The sequence below is a fragment of the Natator depressus genome, chromosome 1, assembly GCF_965152275.1.
Source record: "Natator depressus isolate rNatDep1 chromosome 1, rNatDep2.hap1, whole genome shotgun sequence".
NCBI lineage: Eukaryota > Metazoa > Chordata > Testudines > Cheloniidae > Natator > Natator depressus.
Window position 1 is genome coordinate 309,804,043 of NC_134234.1, and position 25,537 is coordinate 309,829,579.

The window sequence follows — 25,537 nt, forward strand, 5'->3', positions numbered from 1 at the left end:
GGTCAGCCATCCCAAAGCCCTCCTTATAGCACCACTTCCTGAGCCATCTGTTGATCATCAGAATCTTGTCTCACCTTCATTCTCCTCCTCTAGTAATAGGCAGAATCCCACTGAAGATCACCTGAGCCTCCATTTCCTTAAGCTTCTTCCCCAGCTTGGCATAGTCTCCCAATTTTGGTACTGTGAAAGTAGTTATTTCTTTATTGCATACTATGAAAATGTGCTTGCTAATCATATGTGGGGCTGGGGGGAAGAAGAGTCAAATGGACAATTCTGTATTGAAGGCCAACTTTACATATCAATATCCTATTTCTCCAGCTCCTCTTTCCACTAAAAGTGGCTTGACCATTATTTTCCTAAAAACTTTAATACAAAAAATTTACTTTATTGAGATTTCAGTTTTAACTGGTATTGACCTTTTTTAATCTTACTTTTCACAATTTAAACAAGGGACTACAATGATTCAGAAGTGTTTGCTGCTGAGATAAATTTGAGATCAAATTTATATAAGGGGCCACGAATATCGTCCAAAGAATAATTTTTAATATCCACTTTCACTAATTTCACTAGTATTATTTATTATCTCATTAGAAGTTGTTGATGAAATAGTGAAATGTATTTTTATCTACAGAAAAATACTTTTGATGAACATTTGCCAGAAACAACAAACTGAAAAGACCAACTCCAAATATCATATTTCTCTGAACTGGAAAGAGGTACATTAAAAAATTCTGGAAACCAAATAAGATAAAGGACTATTTCTTTTTTTTTTTTTTTAATTAAGTTAGAACAGAATCAAGTATATTTACTAGTTCGTAAAACTGAACGTAGTGTCTAAGATTATCAATTTGATTCAAGTTTTTACTAATGAAATTGGGGGGGAAATTTCAAAGATACAAATGGGAGTTAGACATCTAACTGCCATTGGGCCTTTAAAAATCTCCCCTTTTTATTTTTTTTTCTCCATTTTGTGTATAGTGCATCTTAGGCACCAAAGTTGTGACAGCTTGAAGAAGGTTAAAATGGCCTCTGACACTAGTCCTGGAGGGGTGGAGTTGTAATGAAAGGGGAGATGAATAATGCATGATGCGTAATTAATACAAATAATGATTCATATGAAAATAGGAACACTACATGGGATCAGACAAGTATCCTGTTTCCAACAGTGATCTATTCTAGAAGTATTTTATAGTTGTTCTCCTTTATTTCTGTGTTTTGTTTATTTTTTAATAAAATCTCTGTTTTTTGGTACATACAGGGATTTTGGAGTTTCACATAAATGTTAAATTGTTTTCTGTTTCTTGTTAAAGGATGCTGAAAGAAACAATTTCTTTTGTGCTGTACTTGGATTCATTCTTCCTGTAGCGTATAGCTATCAACCTGACTTAATGTTAATAGTCATTGGACCAAACAGGAGCCTTGGTGTAAATGGGATTTCTCTGCTTACTTGTTTACTGCAAGGATTAGCTGAGTCTCGAATTCTTGTGGTAATTCAGGTAAGAAGTGGTGCTAATCTTGATTACTCTAAAATCCTTTTAGCTGAGAAAGAGAAACTATTCTATTTAAGCACCATTGTCTTGAGTAGAAGTAGCAGTAGGCTGTCAGCATCCTCATTTATCAGAGCCTCACCAGAATACACCGTGCTGGGTGATATTCAATTTTATTTGGCTAATTCACTTTAAAATAACAAAAACAAAACATAGTTTTTTTTAAAAAATATTGCTATGTAAAAGAAGCCTATATAATGGTAGGAGCGTGTGTCTGGCCTAGTCCAAGTTACTAACGGTCATATTTGTAAAGGTAGTTAGATGCCTAAAGATGCAGATAAGTGCCGACTGGAATTTTCAAAATCACCTGTGCATTGAAATCATTGGGGGTTAGGCACTAAGCTATTGTTGAAAATCTCGCTGGGCACCTGGTCTGTAAGTATCCAAATACCTTTACAAATGTGGCTCTTACTTTCTCTACTCCAGATGTGTAAAACTGGAATAATACTGCTTTACTTACCACAAAGGTGTTATGCACTTTAACACTTTTTAAGATAATTACATAGAAGGTGCTATTATAAATACAAAGTAATAGCAGAATTATGTAGCAGGAAAGAAGCAAAAAAGTGGAAAATGTAAGTTACCATGAATCCATTTACAGACTTACTGACAAGTACTTATGTGGGGTAAATGTACCATTTATTTATTGTTTTAATGTAATGAAATACATAAAATGGAATCTCTTTCCTGGAAACTGCCCCACTTAGGGACATGTTATTTCTCAAGATGTCAATTAAGTAATCTTACCATACTTTATTCTACATTTCTCTAGAATTTTCTTTGAATTTACTGTGCTATGATATTTAAATTTTGTGAACTAAATCTGTACATTGTGTGATACAGCATGGCCAGAGAGCAGCAGGAGAGTGTAAGAAGGGAGCCTTATTCCCTGTAGAGGGAAGAAAGTTTGCTATAGATTAATTAAAGCACCTGAAGCCAGTCACCTGATTTAAAAAAAAAAAAAACCCTGCTTCAATCAGACAGGAGGAGGAGTTGAAGCAGAGTGGATTGGGATTGGAGCAGAGAGCAGTTTGGAGGGAAGCAGAGGAGAGTTTGGAGAAGTGCTGCAGTGGGCTAAGAAGACCAAGACCCTAGTAAAGGGACACCTGGTTTGTGCAGAGGGCGGGCAGGAAGCCCCACAAGCTGAAGGGCAGGAGAGGAAAGTAGTCCAGGGGAAGGAACCGCTAGTTCAAGTGGTTTACCGCTATCCCTAGGGCCTGTGGGCTGGGACCTGGAGTAGAAGGTGGGCCCGGGTCCCTCCCTCTCCGCTCCCCTTCTCTAGGACACTAATGGGGCAGTTAATATCCCAGTTCAGGGGCAAGAAACGTTGCCCTGAACACCGACCCCCCCCCCCCCGCCCCCCAAGAAAAAGCAGAAGACCCATCATTGTAGTGCCAGCAATTTGCCACAATTGATATACAGTATACTGAAATATTTGTACACACTAACTAGGAGCATTCAGCTGGGAAGAATTATTGGGAGTCTGAAGGGTAGGCTGAGAGATGAAAGAGGAGCTTGGATGGACATCTGAGCCTCTAATGAATGACTGAAACAGATTTATATTAACACTTAGCGGGTAGTACCTATAATAAAAATGTGGAGATTTTATATAGTATGCTTGGCTTCTTAGAAGAACTAAAATCCATGTTATCCCTTTTCAATGAAATTCAATAACATGATTGAAGAATGAAAATAAGTGGCATGCTCTTCACCACTAGTCACAATGACCACAGAAAATGCTTTCAGTGACTTTACAACATTGATTTAAACTGTTAAAAGATTCTAGAAAATTTTTATAATGTCATTACTGGTCAAAGCAAAATAAATCACTGTTTATTAGTGATGGAAAATTCAGTGATCTATGAAGTAAATAAGACCTATTTTTCTCCATTTTTCCATCTTTAATTCTGTGCTGTTTCTTTTGTCTCATAAAAGAGTAACTGAGAGGTCATTTGTATTTGAGATAAATTAGTTTTATAGGAGTTCACAGTAGGAATTCCTTCGTTATCTGCTTCAGCTCCTCCATTGGTAGTACTTTCAGACTTTGAAAACTGAAAGTTACTCCATTATTACTACTGATACTGCCAACTTCATTACAATAGGTTATAAAATATTGCATTCTTTTGCTGAAACAAATAAAAGTTTGCTTCACCACTATATATATATACATATATATATAATATTTTTTTTTTAAATAGGACACAGAAATAAAACTAGTGCAAAGTGTGGCCAAAGCCTTATCAGGTGTTCCTGTACCTGACTTTGGAGCCTATGCACCTGCTTCCCAAGAAAATGTACTTGAAATAAAACGATTAAGAAACCAACTTCAACAGGAATGGAAAATGCTTCGATGTTCAGGTAAGTAATCTGTTTGTAGTTCCGCTTCTTGGTACAGTTAGCATGTTTCTGAAAAGGCTATAAACTTCCTAAGGGTTCAGTTGTGTACCATTAAAGTCAATGGGAGTTTTTCCATTGACTTGAACGGGAGCAGGATCGAGCCCTTAAATGCCTGGTGAGATCTGTCTTCCTGGGGTTCCCATCACTGAAGTAAGAAAGCACTGAATTCAGTACCACTGTGGCTGCATAGAACATGGAATGCAGCCACTTCAAGTACTTAACGTTAAGCACTCACATTGAAAAGTAGTTTTCGGATCAAAATATTGTATATTCAGTGAACAATTCAGAGGCACACAAGCTCTGAATCTGTTAATCTTTTCAGAATGTGGCTCAGTCTTCTATCACTTATTCACTTGCCTACTATTCTCGCATGAGTAGTCCCACTGAACTTCATAGGGTCTACTCATGTACTCAGAGTTAAGCACATATATAAGTATTTGCAGAATCAGGGTCTGGGTTGGTACAGGACTCTGATTTTAGCAGGGAAATAGGCTTTCAAACGTCTGTATCCAGAAAGCTTCCTCTTAGCCAATACATGTATGTTAGGGATAGGGCACACCATAATAACATTGTGTTATATCCAGCAAGTGGGTGATTATGTTAACACTTTTGCTTATTTATGTCAAGACAGAGAGATCCCACAATTATCTGCAGAGTAAAACGTAGCTTTTGGCAGTAGTGAATATAAAACCTGCCACAAGCAAGATACATGAATATTTGTCTTGGTACAAGCTTAGGAAGTGCCTTCCCACCTATTGGTACCTGGAATGTGGTAAACCAGAGATAAGGAAAGGTACAGAACAACAAGTTAAGAAACTGGTATGAACTGGTGGGTTGGATCTTAGGTAACATATAAAGTGCTTTAACTTGTAAAAAGCCATGACATAAAGGTAGTTTTGGGGAAATATCTTTTGAAGTGCACTTACTGGGTAAGGTGAATATGCTGTGAGATAAAAATTGCTTCCTGAAATGTCTTTTGCATATTATACAATCTCTTGCTTTAGGCAGTAAACTGGCTGAGCTTGGTTATTTGGTCTCTTGAATATTTTTAATATGGAACCCAACTGTAGTCAACCAATTGGCTATATACTTTAAACACTCTCTACTATATAACTTCTTGTTTTGGAAGGGAGGGGAAAGGGAACAAGTTTAGACAAACAAAATTAAAAATGGGGATACAAATGCCCTCCACCCCCGCCACACGCATACACTCAAAAAAAACCTGCAGCTGTTTGTAGAAGTAGGTTGAGATCATCTGACCAGATCCTATAGACGGTAAAAATGTAATCTGGATTTTTGGGATTCTGCTGTGTAGCTTGACTAATAATTGCGCTTTTATTTTTTCTCTTTATAGTAAGGGACTGGATTTCTGGAAGCTGAGGTCACTTGACTACCTTTGGTCTCCATCATTTAACACATTTCATCATGACCGAAGGAAAAAGTGTGTTGTCACTTTTGGTTGTTTTCTTTTAAATCAATGAACAAAGATTATCAAGATATGGCCACAGCAAGAGCCATTCAGTTGTTTTACGACTATTAAATATTTTTGTTCAAAAGAGCCACATTTTCAGCTAAGAGCTCTTGCTGTGTGTCCGCAAAAGCATTCATGTATCAAGTTGTGCATGCAAAACCTGCATTTGCTTGTAACTGCCATAGGTGTATCTTTTCATGCATAGAATCATAGATGTGTAGAAGTGGAAGGGACCTTGAGAGGTCATCTAGTCCAGTCTCCTGCACTCAAGGCAGGACTAAGTATTATCTCGACAAGGGGTAGTCAGTAGGTGGACCGTGGGCCAAATCTGGATCGCCAGATGCTTTTGAGCATACCCCGAAATCTTTTTATGTACATATTATTTTATTTTATTTTCTCTGGAGTCTGGACCCTGACTATATCTTGACCAAGAAATTTGGACCCGGACAAAAAATAATTGACTACCCCAATCTAGACCATCCCTGACAGGTTTTTGTCTAACCTGCTCTTAAAAACCTCCAATGAGAGAGATTCCACATGAATGGTCCTATTTAACTCAATGAGACTGCTCATGTGTATAAGTGTTTGCAGGATTGGGCCTATGTGATTTATGAGTGCAAAGATGGGTTTTGCACATGCAGTAAGCTGAGTGTATATGAATTGTGAAGCTGATTGGAAACTTGGGCCCAAGAGGAGAGCAAGGAGAAAGTGAGTGGTCATAATACAATAATTGAGGAGTTTTCTGAATTACTCCAAAGTATGAACAAATAGTCTGCACTGCCTTCCAGCAACATGCATCAGACACATTTAATTCTGAATTAAACTTTTAATTGACAGTCCTCCAGACTTCTTTTATCATCCACTAATCTCCTATTGCAAGCTTCCATCTTACTTTCCATGGACTAGATGCTGGTACCCAGGTTGAATTGCAAAATAATTTCACTTAGGTCAATGGGACTACTCATGGAGTAAGGTTATCATAACCTGACCATATGTTAGTAGTCACCATTCCCTACAACTCCCCCCCACACAAACATAGCCACACTTTCTCTTGTTTCTTAATTTTTTTTGATCAACAGCTATCTGCCTAGCTATTTCCAGGAAAGAATTTTAAAAGAAAAACACTTGGGGGCATATTATATTTTGAAAATATGCATCTGGTGTTAATGTTTAATATCCTGGCATATACAGCATTCTTTTAATCTTTATATTACTTTATTCAATTTATTAAGGCAAGGAGCCAGAAACTCCTGAGTTATCTTCCCTTTGTTTGTGGCTTCTTCTGTGGCTTTTGATAGTCCTCTGGCCAGTCTCTGCCTCAGTTTCTCCAGCTGTAAAATGTAATAGTCCTCCCCTCCCAGGATTAAATAGTTCATTTCTGTGAAGTGCTTTGTAGCTGAAAAGCACAATATAAGCACTAAGCAGTATTATTAAATGGAGTGGTTTGAATAGCTAACACTGAAGTAGGATCTGTTTTGTTTCTTTTGGGATATTTACATAGGTGGTAGCTAGGTGAGCTGAGAAGTGTTTTGATTTGTTGATGTACTTCATTTTGTATGACAGATTTCTATAGTAGGAGGGATGAGCTGGAGTGCCAGTGAGAAGCGCAGTCAGGAGAGTAACAAATACTTTCCTCATGGATTGTATTTTCTAAATGGACAACTAAACTGATTCTCAATTACTGGGGGACAATCTCCACTCATTGACCTATTTTTGCTTTCCACAACCAAATCTATGCACAACTTTTCATGAGTGATGTACCCGAGTATTCGGACTCTAGATTTTAACAATACAGTTGAGATGATATTCACCTAAATCTGGGTTATTGCTGATCATGTACTCTATGTATCATATGACTTTTAAAAAAAACCCTAATTTTGTATTTGTGGATAATCTAAGCACTATACCCAGATGTACAGACACTCTTCTCCCAACCTATGTGTTATATAACTTTTTTTAACATTAGCTTTAATAAAAATTGTCAATCTATTGGTGCTGTTAAGGCTCAGCAAGGATTGACTAGGCATAGAGACTGGACTGGAACCTACTCTGCAGTTCATGCAGATGCACCTATGCTAGGTGCAATCTAACTAGGTTGCTAAAATGAGCAGTGAGGACACACCAATGCAAGTACATACCCAGTGGGGCCAGGTGGGCTTGTACAGCCTGTACTGAAGCCCATGCCACCATGTCCTCACTGCTATTTTAGCTATATTACAGCTAGTGCTGGTACATTTACATGAGCTGCAAATTACCCCCCTGGATATCAATGTAGATGTAGCCTTAGAAGCAGTCCGTCCAGGTCAGGCTTGAAGCACTGCTCTGCAAGTGTTGTACATGTTCAGTGGACTTTTCAGGCCAGCCTCTTTCATGAGCAGAAAGTTCCCCATACAACAAAGTTTAAAAATAAAAAAAAATAATAAAAAAAAAAGGCAGGGAGTGTTGCAGTGCTAGAGTAATATGCCCTCCCTAATGTAACTAAAATTAATGTATAGATTCTGAAGCCAGAAGGGACCACTGAGATTATGTAGTCTGACCCCAGCACACACACATAACGAGGGCACAAAATAATCCCTGTTTTGAACTAAAGTGTATTTTTTAGAAAAACATGCAATCTTGATTTTAAGATTTCCAATGATGGAGAATCCACTACAATCTTTGGTAAATTGTTCCAATTATTAATTACCCTCACTATTAAAAATTTACATTTTATTTCTAGTGAAGGCCTAGGGCACTGGGATTAATAGCTTTGTTGCTTCTGAACACTCCAGGAATGTTTTGGCAGAATACACCTGCTGTGTTGTTAAATGTGGCTACCAACCTTGCATTCCACTGTTTTCAATGGAATGCTAATGGGCAAACCCCTGCATAGCAGGGAACAATCAGCTACAACAGTAGTGCTTCTTGATCAGCGTTGGTGGGGAATTAGTCCCAGATACAGCATTGTTTTTGCTTATTATTTTGTTGCTTTTAAATGCATGTTCTGCTAGGGATGTCATTTACCATATGAATTCTCTTGGTATACCCAGCAACTTTCTACATGAATTCCAAGGTTTGAATACTGTAAATTCTTTGTAGCTAGCTCATATTGAAACATGCATAATTTTAAAAGTACTTTATTCACAGGGACTTTATGTTCTTCACTCTCCCAACTAATACTGGAAATTAGTAGGGTCTGTAAATGTTAAATGCAAGATGTAATTAAAAGAAGAAATATCATATTTAAAAATAGAGCACTTTAACTACTAACATCAATTTTAAATGTTCCAAGCAATGGAGAGATTGTATATTTCCTGTATATAGGAATATTAATATTTTATTATGATAAAGCAAGATGAACAAGGTGAACATTTGAAAATGAATAAGAATAGCCTACTTGTTTATCTGGTGACATAGTTCAGTTCTCAGCTTCAAAAGTAATGCTTCTAGCACAATGAGATCAGAGTATTAATTCCAGGTTCTAATACAAAACAGTGTCTTTTTACTTATCTCTACCAAGTCCACTCCTGTCACTTTGATTGAAATAAATGGTAGATATCTTTATACGTGATCTTCATCCTTAAAACACATATACTTACATGCTTAACTTGCTCAAGTCAAAGGTAAAGTTATCAAAAGCATCTAAGATGAGCCATAGAAGGAGGAGCCTAGCCAGCCATGGGAGCCCCAGCAAGTTTGGTCCCTGCTAAGGAGAAGAGCCCCCAGAGATCCAGCTCTAGCTGTGTGTTATAGAAGTTTTGCCAAATCTGCAGCAGATTTTAGAAAACATTTTGGTCCAGTGCCTCAGCCTTTACTGAAAATTTCTGACTAGCTCTACTCATAAGTTACTTAGGCTCCTACATCCTATTTAAAGTCAGTGAGACTGAGGCTTCTAAGTGACTTTAGATGCTTTTGAAAATTTTACCTAAAGTGACTACTTGCACGCTTAAAATTTAAGCATATGCATGTGTTTGCAAGATTGGGGCCCATATGGGGATATATCACGTAACAGTACTTATGTCCTAAACAGTCTGAATATCACAACTTTAAATTGCAGTAGTATTCTATTAAGATAGGTCTTCTATGGCTATTCCTATTTTAGATTTTCTAGCTCATACTGACTTTTGACTTGAGGTGGGCAGGAAAAGGTTTTCCCATTCTGCAAGAATTTTTGAGATTTTGAAAATTTTTACTGTCCCAAATTGGGATGAAATGTGAACACCTCAAATTCTCATGAACCAAAACATTCAAATCAGGTGAAAAATTTGTTTTAAATTGGAAAATTGAATTTTTTGTGTCGGGGACATTTTGACAATTTCAAAACTAATTTTACCAACAGTGAAAAAAAATTTTGAATTTGTCTAAACCAACCCTTTCCTGCAAAATGTTTGTTTCAAATGATTAGCATTTTCTGATGGAAAAAACATTTTGTTGAAAAATTCCCAACAAGGTCTACTTTTGACCTGCCTTCATTAAATTGTAATATTCTATAGCCGATGCTTGAGTGACACCAAGATTGTAGTATTTTTAATATAAATTGAGGTTCTTGAGCTCTTGATCAAATTAAATGGAAGATTTTCCGGTATATTTTTTCAGTAGGATTACTTTGCAGGTAATGTCAGAAGATTGTTTCTAAGGTTGATATGTATTAGAAAGCCAACTATTATAATATACAATAAAATGATGGCATTCTTTGCTATAACTTTGTCTACACAAAAATATATTGGAAGAGTAAATGCTAAAAAGTGTGGTGCAACAATAGCAATCAGCCTAAAAATAAACTACCAACCTTAGTTTGAAAGGAAAATCCAATTTGGGGTATTGGTTTCAAATTATCAGTAAGGTGAACCAAAATGACAGACAGAGCTCTTCAAAGCACTTTACAGTAACTAGCGGTGGATATGAGAGGGGCACCTAAAAAGAGGCAGCGTAGTCTAAGGCAGGGTTCTCACCCTTTTTCTTTCTAACTATTAAAAACTCCACTACCCACCGGTGCCACAACAACTGTTTTTTCTGCGTATAAAAGCCAGGGCCAGAGTTAGGGGGTAGCAAGGAAGGCAGCTGACCGGGACCCCACATCATAGGGGGCAAGGTGAAGCTAAATTGCTCAGGCTTTGGCCCCGGTCCCAGGTGGTGGGGCTTGAGGGCCTAGACTGCAGTCCCACATGGCAGGATTTTGGCTTACTGCCCTGGGCCCTAGCGAGTCTAATGCCAGACATGTTTGGCAGACCCTCTGGAACTGCTCGTGGTCCCCCAGGAGGACCAAGACCCCTGGTTGAGAACCACTGGTCTAATGGATAAGCCTACTTCTGGGGGAATTCTGCACCAAAAAATTAAAAATTCTGCAACAAAAATTTTTAAAATTCTGTACACAATACTTTCAAATTCTGCATATTTTATTTGACAAAATAACAATATAATCACACCCATTTCAATTATTTTTCGTCATTTATTTCAAAATACCTGTCAGCAAGTATGTCTGTAACAATACAGACAACAGAAAAGATTCAGAATTTTTTTTGACAAATAGATTCCTTACTAGGCATATTAATACAGAACTCTGAGTAATAATTCATTTAAACTACAATACAGAACCATATTTCCCACACCCCCAGAAGCAGTGCAAAGGCTGGGAGGAGTCAGGGGTAATGAAGGAGCAAAATTTGGAGGGTTGGTGGGTGTGGATGGGAAAAGTATGGAACAGGTTTTTTGAGGGTGGGGGTTGGGAGGGACTGTTAGGGAGCTTCCCCCATGCAGACCCTGGCTGTCCCCTAGAGTCTCCCATTCAGTCAGGCACATGTGGCCCTGCATCCCCTCCCCATCCTCATGTGTGTTTGTGCCCCTACTCAGACACCCTCTGTCCCTATGTTGCTCTGCACTCCCTCCCCCATTACCATGTGGCCATGCACCTCCCTTCCCACTATGGCCCTATGCCTCCACTCTAATTCAGCCCCGGCCCCAGTCTGTCCTCCCCTACTAGCCCTCATGAGCCCCTGTCTGACCCCCGTCAGCACTCCACGCTGTCTCCCCATAACCGCCATCTCCTGACCTGGCCCGCTGCGTAGAAGCCTCTGCAGGCTCTTTCTCTTCCCTAGCTTGCTGGGAACTGTTGATTTGTTCTGTCACCCACTGGTGGGCAAAAGGCAGCACTGCAGAAGTTATTTTCTGCTAGGAGCTGCTGCTGCGTTCTGTCACCACAGTGTCCTCTGGTGGGCAAAAGGTGGAACTGCAGCAACTTTTCAGCAGAACCCTTCTTCTGCACAAAAAATTAAAATTATTCACAGCTAACTAATTATGCACATGTGCAGTGGCACAGAATTCCCCCAGGAGTAAAAAGGACTAGGAGCCAGAACTCATCACTTCTATTCCAAAGTGCTACAGTCTGTTGCCTTAATACTACTTAACATATACAGCATATCTCATCCAAGGATTTAAAAATATTTTACAAATATTCTTTACGCCTTGTATTCCCTGTACCATGACATAAATATCACTGTTCCCATTGTTCAGGTGGCAAAATTTGAAGCTCAGAGAGATTTAAGTGTCTTGCCAAAAGCTACAAAGTGAGTGAGTGGTAACACTATGATGAGAACTCAAGTTGCCTGACTGTCCCGTATCTAATCAATTGAGAGACTTAAACTGTGTCCCATGCAACTCACTTAATTCCTCTATTCCTATTTGTGTGTATATAAAACAGGGATAACTTATTTATCTTGTGCTTTGAAAACATAAAGCAATGTAAAATTATTATTATTATTGTTACTGGGGCAGATCCAAGAGCAGCACTACAAATAGACAAGTAAACATTTCTCCCTTCATCTTAGCTCTGCTGTCTCCAAAAGCCAGCAAAATCTTAGCTTGGAAGACCCAAACTGAACAGAGCAGGAGAAGCTTGTTAACGATGATGCTGAATTCAGTTTTTAGTGGACCAAAATATGGCAACCCTTGAACTACTGGCTAGTGTGATACATGAAAGCCCATGTTGTACATGAATGTGTTGCAGAGCTCCTCTTAAAACTAAGTTGCTCAAAGCCAAAGAAAATTCCCAGACACAAAATGTTGATCTGGAGTTAGTTGTACAATGTAACTGAAACTTAAGAGGAAAATACATTTGAGAATTAAGCATCCTTGGGGCTAAATCACTGTTATGAAAATGTTTAGAAAAATCATGTACACAGGTAGCACATACTATCGTTTTAATGTACATGCTCATTTTGTAGCTCAGAATCAAGTAACACATATACCTTGTTATAACTTGACACTTTTTTCACTGACAAATACACATAACAAAATGATTATTAAAGATGCAAGTCTTCTGAAGCACTTCTTTCACATATTTGTAGTAAAATCCCACCGGAATAAAATGTTAAAAGAATTCACTAAGATTGTATTCTTTTATTTCGGATTTGAACATACCATTTGGCTTTCACATTACTGAAAGAAACAGGAAAGTCACACAAAATGGCTTATCTTTTATTCCTGGTGTTTCAATGTCTGAAAGCCAGTAAATTCAAAACTGAGGTTACACTTTTTTTTTTTTTTTAAGGCATGGAAATGCAGAATGGAGGTACCCGGAACTACTTTACTTTTGTCTGCCCTTCTTTTGCCCTAAATCAAGACAATCATCTGTCTGCAGGTCAAGCAGTTTCAAAACTGTTCCACTGATCTGCCCTGACTATTGACAGAGGGAAGAGAGGAGTTTAAATAGTACTCGTGGAGGAATTCTGCACCACTGTATGCATGCAGAATTCACGTCCCGCTCAGATTTCTTTGCTTTCCTGCAAAAAAAAAAAAAAGAATTTCTAAAGGAGAAGCAAAGGGAAACTGCAAGAGTGGTCACACACCCCTCTTCAGCAGCCTGGCCACATCATTTCAGGCACCCAGAACAGCCAGCAGAGAGGTAAATCGCTGTGGGGGGAGGGGAAGCTGAGGATGCCCCAGCTGGTGGCTCCTACCCTGTACTGGGCTTAGCTGCTATTCCCAGCTGGGCTGGGGAGGACAAGACTTCCTCTTCCCCTGCAAGGAGTGATGGGGTTTGTGTGAGACCCACCCCCAGAAACCTCCCCTGGCTGCAGGAAGCTCTTCCCCCTTCCTGCCCCCATCACTCCTCAGCCATGGGAGGAGAGGTCACTGAGGATGGGGAGCTGCTCCCCCATCCACCCAACCCCTGTGTATCTGGACCCCCCATACCCATACTCCCCTGCTGAACCTCACCTCCCCCAGAACTCCCCGCATTCAAACTCCCACCCTGCCATGCCTCACCCCCTGCATCCGGAGCCCCTCTGCACCCAGACACTTCCCGCTGAGCCACAACCCCCTACACCCAGACCCCTATGTGCTGAACCCCATCCCCTGATGAGCCCCGGATCCCCTTCACCTGGATCCCCCACCGTATCCCATTGCTCCTGCACCCAGAACCCCACAACAAGCCCCTGTGCATTCAGCTCCTTCCTGCACGTGGGTCCCCCACTGAGCCATAGAGTAGCCAACTGTCTATTTGCCCAAATCCAAACACCCTTACCCCGCCCCTGCCACACCCCTCCCTGAGGCCATGGCCATGCCTTGCTTCTTCTCCAAGGCCCTGCCACCCACTCACTCCATCACGTCACTCGCTCTCTGCCACCCTCGCTCACTTTTAGGCAGGGGGTTGGGTGCGGGAGGGGGTGCAGGCTCGGGCCGAGGGGTTCGGAGTGCAGGAGGGGGCTCCAGGCTGAGCCTGGGGCAGAGCGTTGGGATGCAGGAGGCGGTACAGGATCTGGGAGGGAGTATGGATGCAGGAGGGGGCTCAGGGCTGGGGCAGGGGGTTGGGGTACAGGAGGGGGTGAGGGCTCTGTCTGGGCAACACTTACCTCAGGTGGCTCCCGGAAGCGACCAGCACGTCCAGCTCCTAAACTCAGAGGCAGCCAGGGAGCTCTGTGCGCTGCCCCTGCCTGCAGGCACCATCCCTGCAGCTCCCATTGGCTGCAGTTCCTGGCCAATGGGAGCTGCACCACTGGTGCTCAGGGCAGAGCCTCTGTGCCTAGGAACCAGAGGAATATGCTGGTTGCTTCCGGGACTGCGTGAAGCCAAGGTAGTTAGGGAGCCTGCGTTAGTCCCACTGTGCTGAGGACCGGACTTTTAGCGGCCTATTAAAATCTCCTGGATTGGTTTCAGTAGCCAACAGGAGATCGATTCTGATTCCGGGAGACTCCTGGCCAATCTGGAAGAGTTGGCAACCCTACTGAGCCGCCTGCATCCAGACTGCCCCATACAGAACCCTCTCCCCCACACTTGGATGCTGCTGGGCTGAGCCTGTCTACCCACACCTGGTGCAGAGGGGCAGGACCCTGGGGTGTTTCTGGGGCAGGCCTGGCCCTTGCACTGTGTCAGGGTTGGGTGTAGTCTCTGTGCCTGTGGGGGGTCCTGCAGGGTGATCTCCCATCTCCGTGCAGCCAGTGGCCTGTGCTCCCCACTGCCATGCTAGAGTAGGGTTGCCTGGTATACGGTTTTCAACCGGAAAGTCTGGCTGAATGTCCAGTTAGCACTGCTGACCGGACACTAAGTCTGGTTATCTGCAGTAACTGGCGTCTGGGGGTGAGTAACGTGGGGCGAGGATGCGGGGGAAGAGCAGCAGCTGCTAGAGCCTGAAGGAGCACCAAGGAACGGCTCCCTCCCGAGGAGAGAGGTACCGGTGAGTCCCGCTCCTCAGTGATGAGCTACCGAAATCTTAACAACCAGTTCCCTCCTCACCCCACGAGGAGGTTGTGGCCCGCCCCCACACCCCAGGACCCCTGTGCCCTGACTGCCCCCAGAACGGGGCAGGAGGGTCTCATGGGCCACCGTAGTGGGTGCCTACCCCACCCCTAAGAGCCAGAGGGACCTGCCGGGGGGCGAGGTGGGGAGTCCCGGTGGTGCTTACCTGGGGCGACTCCCAGAAAGCATCCAGCAGGTCCCTCTGGTTCTTAGGGGCAGGGTAGCGTAGCTAGTGGGGGAGCAGGGGAAGCGGCCGCTCCCCACACTGATCACGTCAAAAGTGGCAACTTAGGCACCGACTCCGTAGGTGCTCCGGGGCTGGAGTGCACCCACGGGGAAAATTTGGTGGGTGCAGAGCACCCACCGGCAGCTCCCTGCCCCGCGCCAGCCCCAGCTCACCTCCACTTCGCCTTCGCCTCCACCTCCTCGCCTGAACGTGCTGCCCCGCTCTGCTTCGCCGCCCCTCCTCCCCCCGCTTCCCATGAATCAGCTGTTCGCACGGGAAGCCTGAGGGCTGAGAAACAGGCGGCGACTTTGCGCTCAGGCCCAGGGAGGTGGAGGCGAGCTGGGGCGGGGAGTGGTTCCCCTGTGTGCTCACCCAGGTTACCTGCCGTGGCACGGGCGGCCCTCCTCGCGCCCCCCCCCCGCCCCAGCTCACCTCCATTCCGCCTCCACAGGCCTGAGCACGACTTGCTTCTCAGCCCCCCCAGGCTTCCAGCGCGAACAGCTGATTCGCGGGAAACCGGGGGCCGAGAAGCAAAGCGGGACGGCGCGTTCAGGGGAGCAGGTAGAGAGGAGGTGAGGTGATCTGGGCCAGGCGGGGAGCTGCTGGTGGTTGCCCTGCACCCACCAAATTTTCCCGTGGGTGCTCCAGCCCCGGAGCACCCACAGAGTCAGCACCAAAGGTGCCACTTTTGGCCGGCTGTTAAATTTAGAAGCCTCTTTAGAACCGGTTGTCCCACATTGGTTGTCCCATGACCGGTTCTAAAAGGGCTTCTAAATTTAACAACCGGTTCCAGCTCACCACTGCCTCTCCTCCACCCTGCCCCACTCACCCCTCTGCCCCCGGACCATGCCTGCCCCCACCCCCGTCCTGCCCCAGTCTCCCATCCAGTCCTGCAGCCCTGATCAACAGGCAGTGGGAGGGAGTCTGGGAGAGCAGGGGGCGGCCTCAAAAGAGGCGGAGCAAGGGGAGAGCCTGGTGCTCAGTATCCGGTTTTCACACACTGATGCCGGCCTCCCTCTGCTAGAACCTCCACATTTATTTATTGACAAATAACATTTGCAGAACCCTGCAGAATTTTAAAATAGCGTGGGCAGAAATTTTCTTTTGTCTGGTGCAGAATTCCCCCCGGACGGAGCAAACACCAGCTTGAGCTGGAACGGCCCTGTCAATGCAAAACCACCCCGCCTTTCGCAGCGACCTTCAATACGCCCCACAATTACCAGAAACCGCCCAACCCCAACAGGCGGCTTTACGAGCCCCTTCCCGCGCTGCCCCTTAACCCCTTCTTCTCTCCCTCCCAGTGCACTCGCTAGGCGAGCCCCGCCCCCTCTGCCGTCCCCTCCCCCTCCTGTGAGCCCCGCCCCGCAGCAGCCCCAGGCCCCTCTCCCGGTTCCTACGCCAGGAGCCGCGTCCCCCGCCCCTGCTTCCCCCACCCCTGGCTGCCGGGCTCCGTCGCTCTCCCGTGACGTCCCAATGGCGGCGCCGCACGCCGCGCTCTTGCTGGGCGCCGCAGCGCGGGGCCGGTGGCTGCTCTCGGGCTGGAGCGGCCGGTGGGCCCGCGGGAGCGCGCAGCCCTGAGAGGCGCCTGGGGCTGCTCAGCGCGGGGTAGGGGCAGGGGGATCTACCCCTGGGCATTGGGATGGGCGGCCCCAGGCCTGGCGGGAGGGGGCTGGGGGCTGTCCCGACTCTTGTGGGGGGGCTGGTGTGGGGGGACTGGGGGCTGCCGGCTGCCTCGGGTATTGTGGAGGGGCTGGGGGGGGGTCAACCCAGTCGGCGGGCGAGTACGGGCGTGCTCGGCTGGGACCGGTTACAGTCACTATATGTTTTGAAGGGGACGCGACTGGTGCAGATCTTTTGGTGGGAGCGATGGGGACAAGGTGGACTAGGCACTGCTGTTTTTACCTTTGTGTGCCCCTGGGGACAGGGTGGACTAGGCACTGCCCCTGCTTTTAGCAGCTCTTGACTACTTGCCCTGTCTACACTAGCACTCAAACTATTACTATCACCAGAATAATTTTGATCTCACACTCTTTTTACACTGTATTGTTTGAACTCCTAGTATAAATATAGCTGAGTTTGCAGCAGAAAGTTATTTTTGTTAATCAAGTTGTTAGTGGGAAATATCCTGAAAAGAGTTAGTATTGACAAGACACTTGGATGTGTTAGTGCTTGACAGTGAAACACTCCTCTACCGTGGTAACCTGTGTTCATTCAAGTACCAGGTAATCTGTGTTCGTTCATGTACCACGGCAGGCTTTTTATCTATGGTGTAACGTGTCCTCTTTATATAAAAAAAAAAGTGTGAGATCAAATGTGTGTGTGTGTATATGAAACAGAGGTTATGATGTAGCAGTTTGGCTTTATCAGTAACACTGCACATATTGGGCTAACTCTATTTTAAATGTAAGTACATTAACACATACTTCCAGAGGTTCTACATGTGTAATTAGTCACTAATGTCTCTTTTTTTTTTTCTTTGTATTTTCCAGATCTTGAAATGGAATCAAAGACCAAACATACAGTTATATTTGCAATGAATTGACTTTACCACTTATTTGTGTTGAAATGGAGAGCATTACACAGTTGTTTAGTGACTTGTGTGAAGCGCACATGACAGGTTTGTCATGGAAGGTCCATCTGGGCAGACAGAAGATCAGCAAGAAAAGGGCTAAGCAAAATCTAAAAAGGATTGCATATAATGCCCTGTTCATGAATCTTTTTCAGGAGGAGGCCCGTAAAGTGCAGTCAAACATTTCCAGACTTCCAGTGAAAAACAAAATTTTAATGCTGTCCTTCAACTTGAGAGTTGGCGGAATGGGCGCTCAAGCAGATAGGCTGGAGAAACTCGTGGAGGAACTGGAAACATCTGATTGCTTACCATTTACGGAAATTAATTCTATTCTGGATCTTCTAGTACAGCTTGTAGGAAGTGGTCCTCCTCAGCTTCTACCACAAAAAAAGGACTATTTTCTGAACAACAAGTATGTTGGGAGAAATGTTAAATATCAGGGTTATGATTATTATGATGTGAGTGTATTTGAAGCTGATATACAGACTTTAATTACAAATGAAGAGTATCAGTTTAATGACACAATTCAAAAGACAGTTCAGATAATGGAGGCTGCACCCGGCACTGGACTTCCTGCCATCGGATTATTTTCACAGAACTACCCTGTTGGTGACAAGTTTGAGAAGGAAACACGTGTCTCACTTTTTGGTGCTCTTGTCCATAGCCGTACATATGACATGGACATCAGGTTGGATCTGCCACCAGTACCTGACCATGCGGATTTGTCTGGACTTGCGATTAAAGTATGGTGTCAATTTATTTTCACTATACTTCAGAGTATATACATACTTCCAATATGCCTTTTTGAAACTTTTTTTTTAATAAACAGCCATTTCTTGTAGTACTATCAGCATTACAAAGGTGTGGATTTAAAACATTTGCTTACATCATTCCCTGCTCATAATATTTAATTTGCATGTGAGCATCCCTCTTTACATATCTGTTCTAGTATCCAGTTGACCGGTTGCAGGTTTTTTTAATTGGAGCCCTTCTTGAGATGGTTTTATGTAGCTCCCCACTACATGCAACCTTTCACTAAGCAAAGTTTCCACTATCTCTTTTTTGGTATCATTTTTCTCTTTCGTCCTGTATTGTTATATAGCACTGATAAGCACTGCAGAAGAAGCTAGATTAACAGATTTGATTTTTTTTTCTTTCTGTCGATGGGTATCTTTTGCTTTTTCTGTTTTTAATCTTTCTTTTTTCTTATTTTATTGTTGCCCTGGTAATTCTCCCATTTAATAGAGAAGGCTACATGCTACTTAGGGTGAAGTTGGTCCAGTAGCACAGGGGTAGCCAAGCTATGGCACGCATGCCAAAGGCATCACACAAGCTAATTTTCAGTGGCATTCCGGGGGGCTCTGCATTTTAATTTAATTTTAAATGAAGCTTCTTAAACATTTTAAAAACCTTATTTACTTTACATACAACAGTAGTTTAGTTACATATTAAAGACTTGTAGAAAGAGACCTTCTGAAAACGTTAAAATATATTACTGGCACGCGAAACCTTAAATTAGAGTGAATAAATGAAGACTCAGCACACCACTTCTGAAAGGTTGCTGACCCCTGCAGTAGCAGTTTCTTTTGCCTTGGATGTGTATGCTTTTGCTACTGAGCTGAGTTTGGTGGGAGCAGAGACATGGGCTAGCACAGTGGAGGGCAACCTGCAGCCCATCAGGGAAATCCGCTGGTGGGCTGCGAGACAGTTTGTTTACATTTGCGGGAAGCGGCAAGGGCTTCAGGGACGTGCTGGCCGCCGCTTCCCACAGCTCCCATTGGTCGGGAACAGCAAACCACGGCCACTGGGAGCTGCGGGCGGCTGTGCAAATGTAAACAAACTGTCTTGTGGACCACCAGCGGATTACCCTGAAGGGGCCGCAGGTTGCCCACCACTGGGGTAGCAGGTTGCTGCCTGAATCTGTAGCGCTATACACGGTAATTGCAGATTCAGCTTTCATTAGGGTTTATGACAGGAACATGGAAGGAAGGCTGGCATGCTTAAAGGAGCTGCATGCCACTTTACCTGTAGCTGTGGGTGCACGTTGTAGTTAAGGGGGTGAGTCAGATCCTGGGTCAAGGAAGCAACTCTTTTTCTTTACATGCCTGTACCCCTTCTCTCAGGTTGGAAAACACTGTATTAAATGTTCTTAGGAGCAAATCAATCAATTTGACCTATTACACAGACTTGGGGTATTACACTGCGCACCAAGCTCCCAACAAAGTCAGTGGAGTTCCATGGTTGGGATGTTTAGAGGCCCTGATCCTGCAAACCCGTGCCTGATTTTATGCACATGAGTAGTCCTAGTGAAAACAATGGAACTGGTCACGGACACTTTAATCACATGCATAAGAATTTGTGGGATCAGGGCCTTATTATAAGTCACTTATTTTGTGAAAAAGAAAAACAAAACAGGTTTATTGTTCTGGAGCATTATGTATTATTAGACATCTAGTTTCTGAACTGACGTTATATTCAGAGTAAAATATTTCCGCGTCTAATACTAACATTGTTAATATTTTAGTTTGATTATTCCATTGGCTACCAAAAAAAAAGGCTTGTCAGAAATTGAAGTGGATTTTATTGTTTTTGTTACAAATAGCAAAGTTTCGGTTTGTATAAATAATAAAGCCTGAGTATTTAAAATGAGTATCTTTGATTAATTGTTAAAGTGAGGCCAACAATTAAATGGCATTAGCGTAATATTCCTCAATAAATGTTGCATATATGTGTACAGTTTGAACTCTCATGGTTATTTACAGGTTCCTCAAAGTATAGATCAATCAGAAGATGAGGGATTCCAGTCAGCATCCAATCTGACTCCTGATTCACAATCGGAACCCAGCATGACTCCAGACATAGACCTCTGGGATGCCGTACTTACTTATGGACCCAGCAAACGAAGATGCTGGGAAAGAATTGGATGGTATGTGTCTGATGTTAAGATGAAAAAGAATTGTATGCTTATGTATGGTTTGTATGTATTTTAGTTGGAAGTGACCTTAATTAGAATAAACAAGCTAGGAATATACCATCTGATTTGGAACATGGGGTTCAATATCTTGAGGCTCCGAAGCTTATTTCTGTTCCCTCCGAGCTATGTTTTTGCCAGATAACAGTGTAGTGCTCTATGGCATTTTTCAAGCAGCGGGACAGTTTTCCTTGCTGCCATTTAGATTTTGAGTTTTTAGTGGCATGGACTGTGTCTTCATATGTGTGTGACCGAGACTAGCACATAGTGGGTGCTATCGTAATAGAAATCAATAACACTTTAGGTCGAGGGAGTATTTCTCATTTTATGAACAGCTATTCTTGTTCTAAGGGGGGAGGGGATTTGCATATGTTAATACAAGTAATTGGAGCTTATAGGATCCCATTTCCTCTTCAAAGCAATTAACAAACATTAACCGCAAGTTAGACAAAGTGTCCTCATTTTGCTGATGGGGAAACTGCAACATTTTCAGGGCTATGGAGGAAGCTGGTAACTCCAGTCCAGTGTTCATTCTGTTTGTGAACAGTTGACACAAATAATCTATCAATAGGAACTCTTGACATGTATATAATCCCCTTCACCCTATTGACTCATTTCAACCAATAAAATGGCATCATGCAAATTAACAGTAGCATGCTAATTAACAGTTTTAGTTGATTGGTTATGATGGTTGTCATTTTGTCAAATGACAGCATTTAAGAATGACTTGAGCTTTAACATGGCCTTGACTACCCAGTAACAATTATTAATGGTTGATATTTTTAATTTAGCTAATTTCAACCTATTTTCTTCAAATGGAGCCTTTGCACAAGGTTTTAGTATGAATTATATGGAAAATGTTAAGAGCCTGTTTTGTTCCATTATTCAGATCATTTGGGTGAAGAAAAAGACAGGGAATGCTGAATTTCAAAAAATGATTATTTTTAAAATATTTGCGCAAGGGAATATAAGGAAGTGCTTAATCCAGAAATTGATCTAGAATATTCACTTGTCCTGTGAAAAGCAATTATGCCAAGTCTTGAAACAAAATTCATTAATTACACTGGATAATAGACTAAACATTAGCTGGAATTACCTATCAGTACGTCCATAATAACTATGTACCCACTAAACCGCTGTGCTGTGGTGGCATTCACAAAACTGTGTAGTCTGGAGGGAGTATTGGTTAGAATGGTAAATATAGGTTTCCTTCTTGCATGAATAAGTAAAAACTTATTCTTTTAAACTTTAAACACTTTAAAAAGGTGTGTGTCATTTCCTAAATAAGAGCAAATGCTTATTTTGAGGTCATGTCCAAATAATACTTTTGGATGTCTATCTAAAGAAGAATTGGTGAGACAGCATTAATCATTTTTCCTTCCAAAGGGTGCATCATATTGTGAAAGGTCTAGGTTTCAGTATGTTATGTTTTCAACATGGGTAATGTGCACTTTTAAATTTAGGCAAAACATCAGTGATGTCTTAGCACATGTGTATGAACATGTAAGCTGAACCGGGGTGTGAGAGATTGCATATAGGAGGAAGTGGTTGCAGAGGCACTTAGGAAAATGAAAAAAGAAGAAAAGATTTGGGCAGGTGAAGTACCAGTGCATGTGATGAAGTCATTGGGAAGGGAAGGCATTAAGTATCTTAAAGTTTGTTCAGTTATATTCTTAAGAAAGAGAAAATGCTGGATGAATGGCATAGAAGATTAGTAGTGCCTATTTTTAAATATACAGGAGATATTACACTGTATGCTAATTATCACCCAGTTAAGCTGACATCACATGTTCTGAAAGTATGAGTGAAGATAATTGAAAAGTGTCTGCATGGAGTAGTTGAGATTTGGAAGGGACAGTATGGCTTCATGCCTAGAAGGAGCAGAACTGATGCCATATTTGCACTACAAATCCTCATGGAAGAGTTCAGAGAAAAGAGATGGCAATTGGGTATGGTCTTTGTGGACCCATAGAAGGTGTATGATCATGTACCACGAGAACTATTTTGGATTTTGTAATGGAGAGGTGTCCCAGAATGGTATGTCCATCTTATCGAAGATATGTACGATGGAGTGACTACCGTAGTCAAAACTAAATGGGGCTACGTTAGAGAATTTCCTGTAAGTATTGGCCTACATCAGGGATCAGCACTGAACCTCTTTTTGTTTGCAGTTATCATGGATGTGGAAAGTGAGAATAAACAAAGAACTGCTTTGGAAAATGCTGTTCATTGGTGACCTAGTGATATGTGCAGAAGATTGTGAGATCTTGCAAGTCAATTTTCAATAGTAGCAACATAGTTTTGAGCAGGCAGGACTTAAAGTGAACATTGGTTAGACTGTGGCTATGATAATTGAGGGAGAAGGACTCTCCATAAAGGAAATCACAGGCAGAAAGCTTAGAAGAGTGAAATAGTTTAAATACTAGGATCAGTGGTTGCAGATGATGGTGTCCTCCTGAGTGATATCCAGCATAATATTAAAGCTGTGTGATGCAAATGGCAGGAGCAGATCCCAGTTCTCTGTGACAAAACGATGCCAGTAAAGTTAAAAGATAGACTGTATAAAACTGTAATTCGATACATCTTAATGCATGGAACAGAGACTTGATCAGTCGCAAGAAATCAATATGCTTAGAGCCCTTCGCGGATACAAAATTTGTATCTGCATTCGATCCGCAATCTGCAAAAATGATCCGTGGATAAAAAGTGGATATCCGCAAATTTGCAGGGCTCTAAATAGGCTCTTCACCATGGAAATGAAGATGTTGACAGAAGCGTGGACGCTCCATGATAGAAAGTGAAATGAGGTTGTAAAGGACCTAAGGCAGGATGCTCCAATTGAACACAAGTTGAGGGAGGCAAGGCTCTGTTGGTATGGGCATATCAGTGGAGATTAGAGAGTTCTATCATCAGCAGAGCTCTTGCAATTGTTGTGGATGGAAGATGACCAAGGAGGAGACAAAGACTCAGTATGTGGACCAGATATCAGCAGAGTACAGTGAGCCCAATCTGTACAAGAGCCTGGCATACAGTCATGAGTTTTGAAAGAAGGCTATAAAAGTTGCTGACCCCGAATAGGCAAGTGGAATGAGAGGAGGAGGAGGAGAAGTGCCGTTTTCACTCATATGTTTTGTTTTAACCCAGTAGTTCTCAACCTGTGGTCTGCAGATCCCTAGGGGTCTGCAGACGATGTCTAGGATTTCCAAAGGGGTTTGTACCTCCATCTGAAATTTTTTTAGAGGACTGCAAATGAAAAAAGGTTGAGAACCACTGTTTTAAAACCACTTACAAAGATCCTGGGCAAACTTATAAGAAAGTATCCATTCCAACTCCAGTTCTAAATTGTGCACAGATATGAAAGACATAATTAAAAGATGCATCCTAGAATACTGGAAAAATCTAGTTCCTTTGCTGTATAAGATATGCTGACTTGTGAATGAACTTGTGCTTAAGTGTTGTGGGGCCAGGTCATGTGTGATTGTTTTCTAATGGCTTCTCAATGCCATTTAGCAATAGTGATTTTTATAATTAAGTTATTACTGGAAGCTGTGGGTAATATATGAACAGTATTTTGAATGTTTTGTCTCTGTGTTTAGATTTCAGATTCTTTTATGCAGGGACATGCCTTTCTGTTTGTTCTGTAAATTCTCTAGAACACATCTGGTGCCATAAAAATTACCGTAATTAAGAATGGGTTGGTAGTGGAGAGATTTTTAGGTTGTAGTTCAAAATTGGCTCTTGGCAGTTGCCTAGCGTTTTTAACACTTGCGCTGCAGAACTTCACTTACTATTTTAACAAAAGTTATTTGTAACTTCAGCAGTTAATTTGTGTAGGTAATTTTGTGTAAGCAGTGGTAGTCTTCTTCCCTTCCTCTTTGGGAACCCACCCTGGTCTTTTCACTCTTCCTGTCAGGAGCTGGTGCAGACAGGATCTTGGGGTCAAATACATCTATCGCTTTCTTCAAGAATGCAATTTCCTGCATGCTTTTGACAGTTGTCCACACAGCCTCCTTATGCAAATGTTGCATTGTAGATAATCTACGAGGGTAAAACATTTTTAATGACTGTGTAAAGTTCTGAAATGTCTTTATTTTAAAGGAAAGCAGTTGATTTATTCTTGGCTTGTATTTTTTCTGACACAGCCCACCTGGTAAAAAAGAGGAACCATATCTTACTGAAGCTGGAAGAGAAGCTTTTGACAATTTTTATAGGCTTCGAGAAGGGGAATTAGAACTATTTAGCAATACCATTCTCCAGCTTCCACAACTTGTGCTAATGAAAGAATTTGAACTGGTTAAAGATGTTTTGAATGTCCTTATTGGTGTGGTATCTGCTACATTTTCACTTAATCAGGTATGAAAAACTTTTCTAAGAATGATCATGTTCAGTCACATCAGATTTCATGATTTTTGGTAGAGATTTTTGCAAGAGAAATAATTTTTTTGCATTTGAAGTTTTGTGATTCCTATTAGTATAACTTAAAATAATCAGAGAACTCTTTTACTGCAGTTTAAATGTCCAAAACAGTCTCCGGAGATCTGTACAAGAAAACATGTGAGGAAGTAAATTAATGGATTCCACGAATGCCTTAAAGTGATTAAAATAATGTATAGAGAACTGTTTGATTAAAAGATTAAGTAACAAG

General features: G+C 42.3%; 2 protein-coding genes across 2 annotated transcripts in view; both read left to right on the plus strand.

Moving 5' to 3' along the window:
* HDAC10 (histone deacetylase 10) overlaps positions 1 to 12,771 on the plus strand; it is a 39,890-nt gene extending 27,119 nt beyond the window's left edge. Inside the window, exons 18-21 of the mRNA XM_074942369.1 lie at positions 632 to 716; positions 1,311 to 1,496; positions 3,746 to 3,905; positions 5,299 to 12,771. Coding sequence (XP_074798470.1) covers positions 632 to 716; positions 1,311 to 1,496; positions 3,746 to 3,905; positions 5,299 to 5,324 — 457 coding nt within the window. The 3' untranslated portion in view covers positions 5,325 to 12,771. The remainder of the gene's footprint in view (positions 1 to 631; positions 717 to 1,310; positions 1,497 to 3,745; positions 3,906 to 5,298) is intronic.
* A 4,050-nt stretch (positions 12,772 to 16,821) lies between these two features.
* TUBGCP6 (tubulin gamma complex component 6) overlaps positions 16,822 to 25,537 on the plus strand; it is a 29,605-nt gene continuing 20,889 nt past the window's right edge. The window contains exons 1-4 of the mRNA XM_074942370.1: positions 16,822 to 16,957; positions 17,842 to 18,664; positions 20,684 to 20,847; positions 25,035 to 25,245. Of these exons, the coding sequence (XP_074798471.1) occupies positions 17,918 to 18,664; positions 20,684 to 20,847; positions 25,035 to 25,245 (1,122 nt within the window). The 5' untranslated portion in view covers positions 16,822 to 16,957; positions 17,842 to 17,917. The remainder of the gene's footprint in view (positions 16,958 to 17,841; positions 18,665 to 20,683; positions 20,848 to 25,034; positions 25,246 to 25,537) is intronic.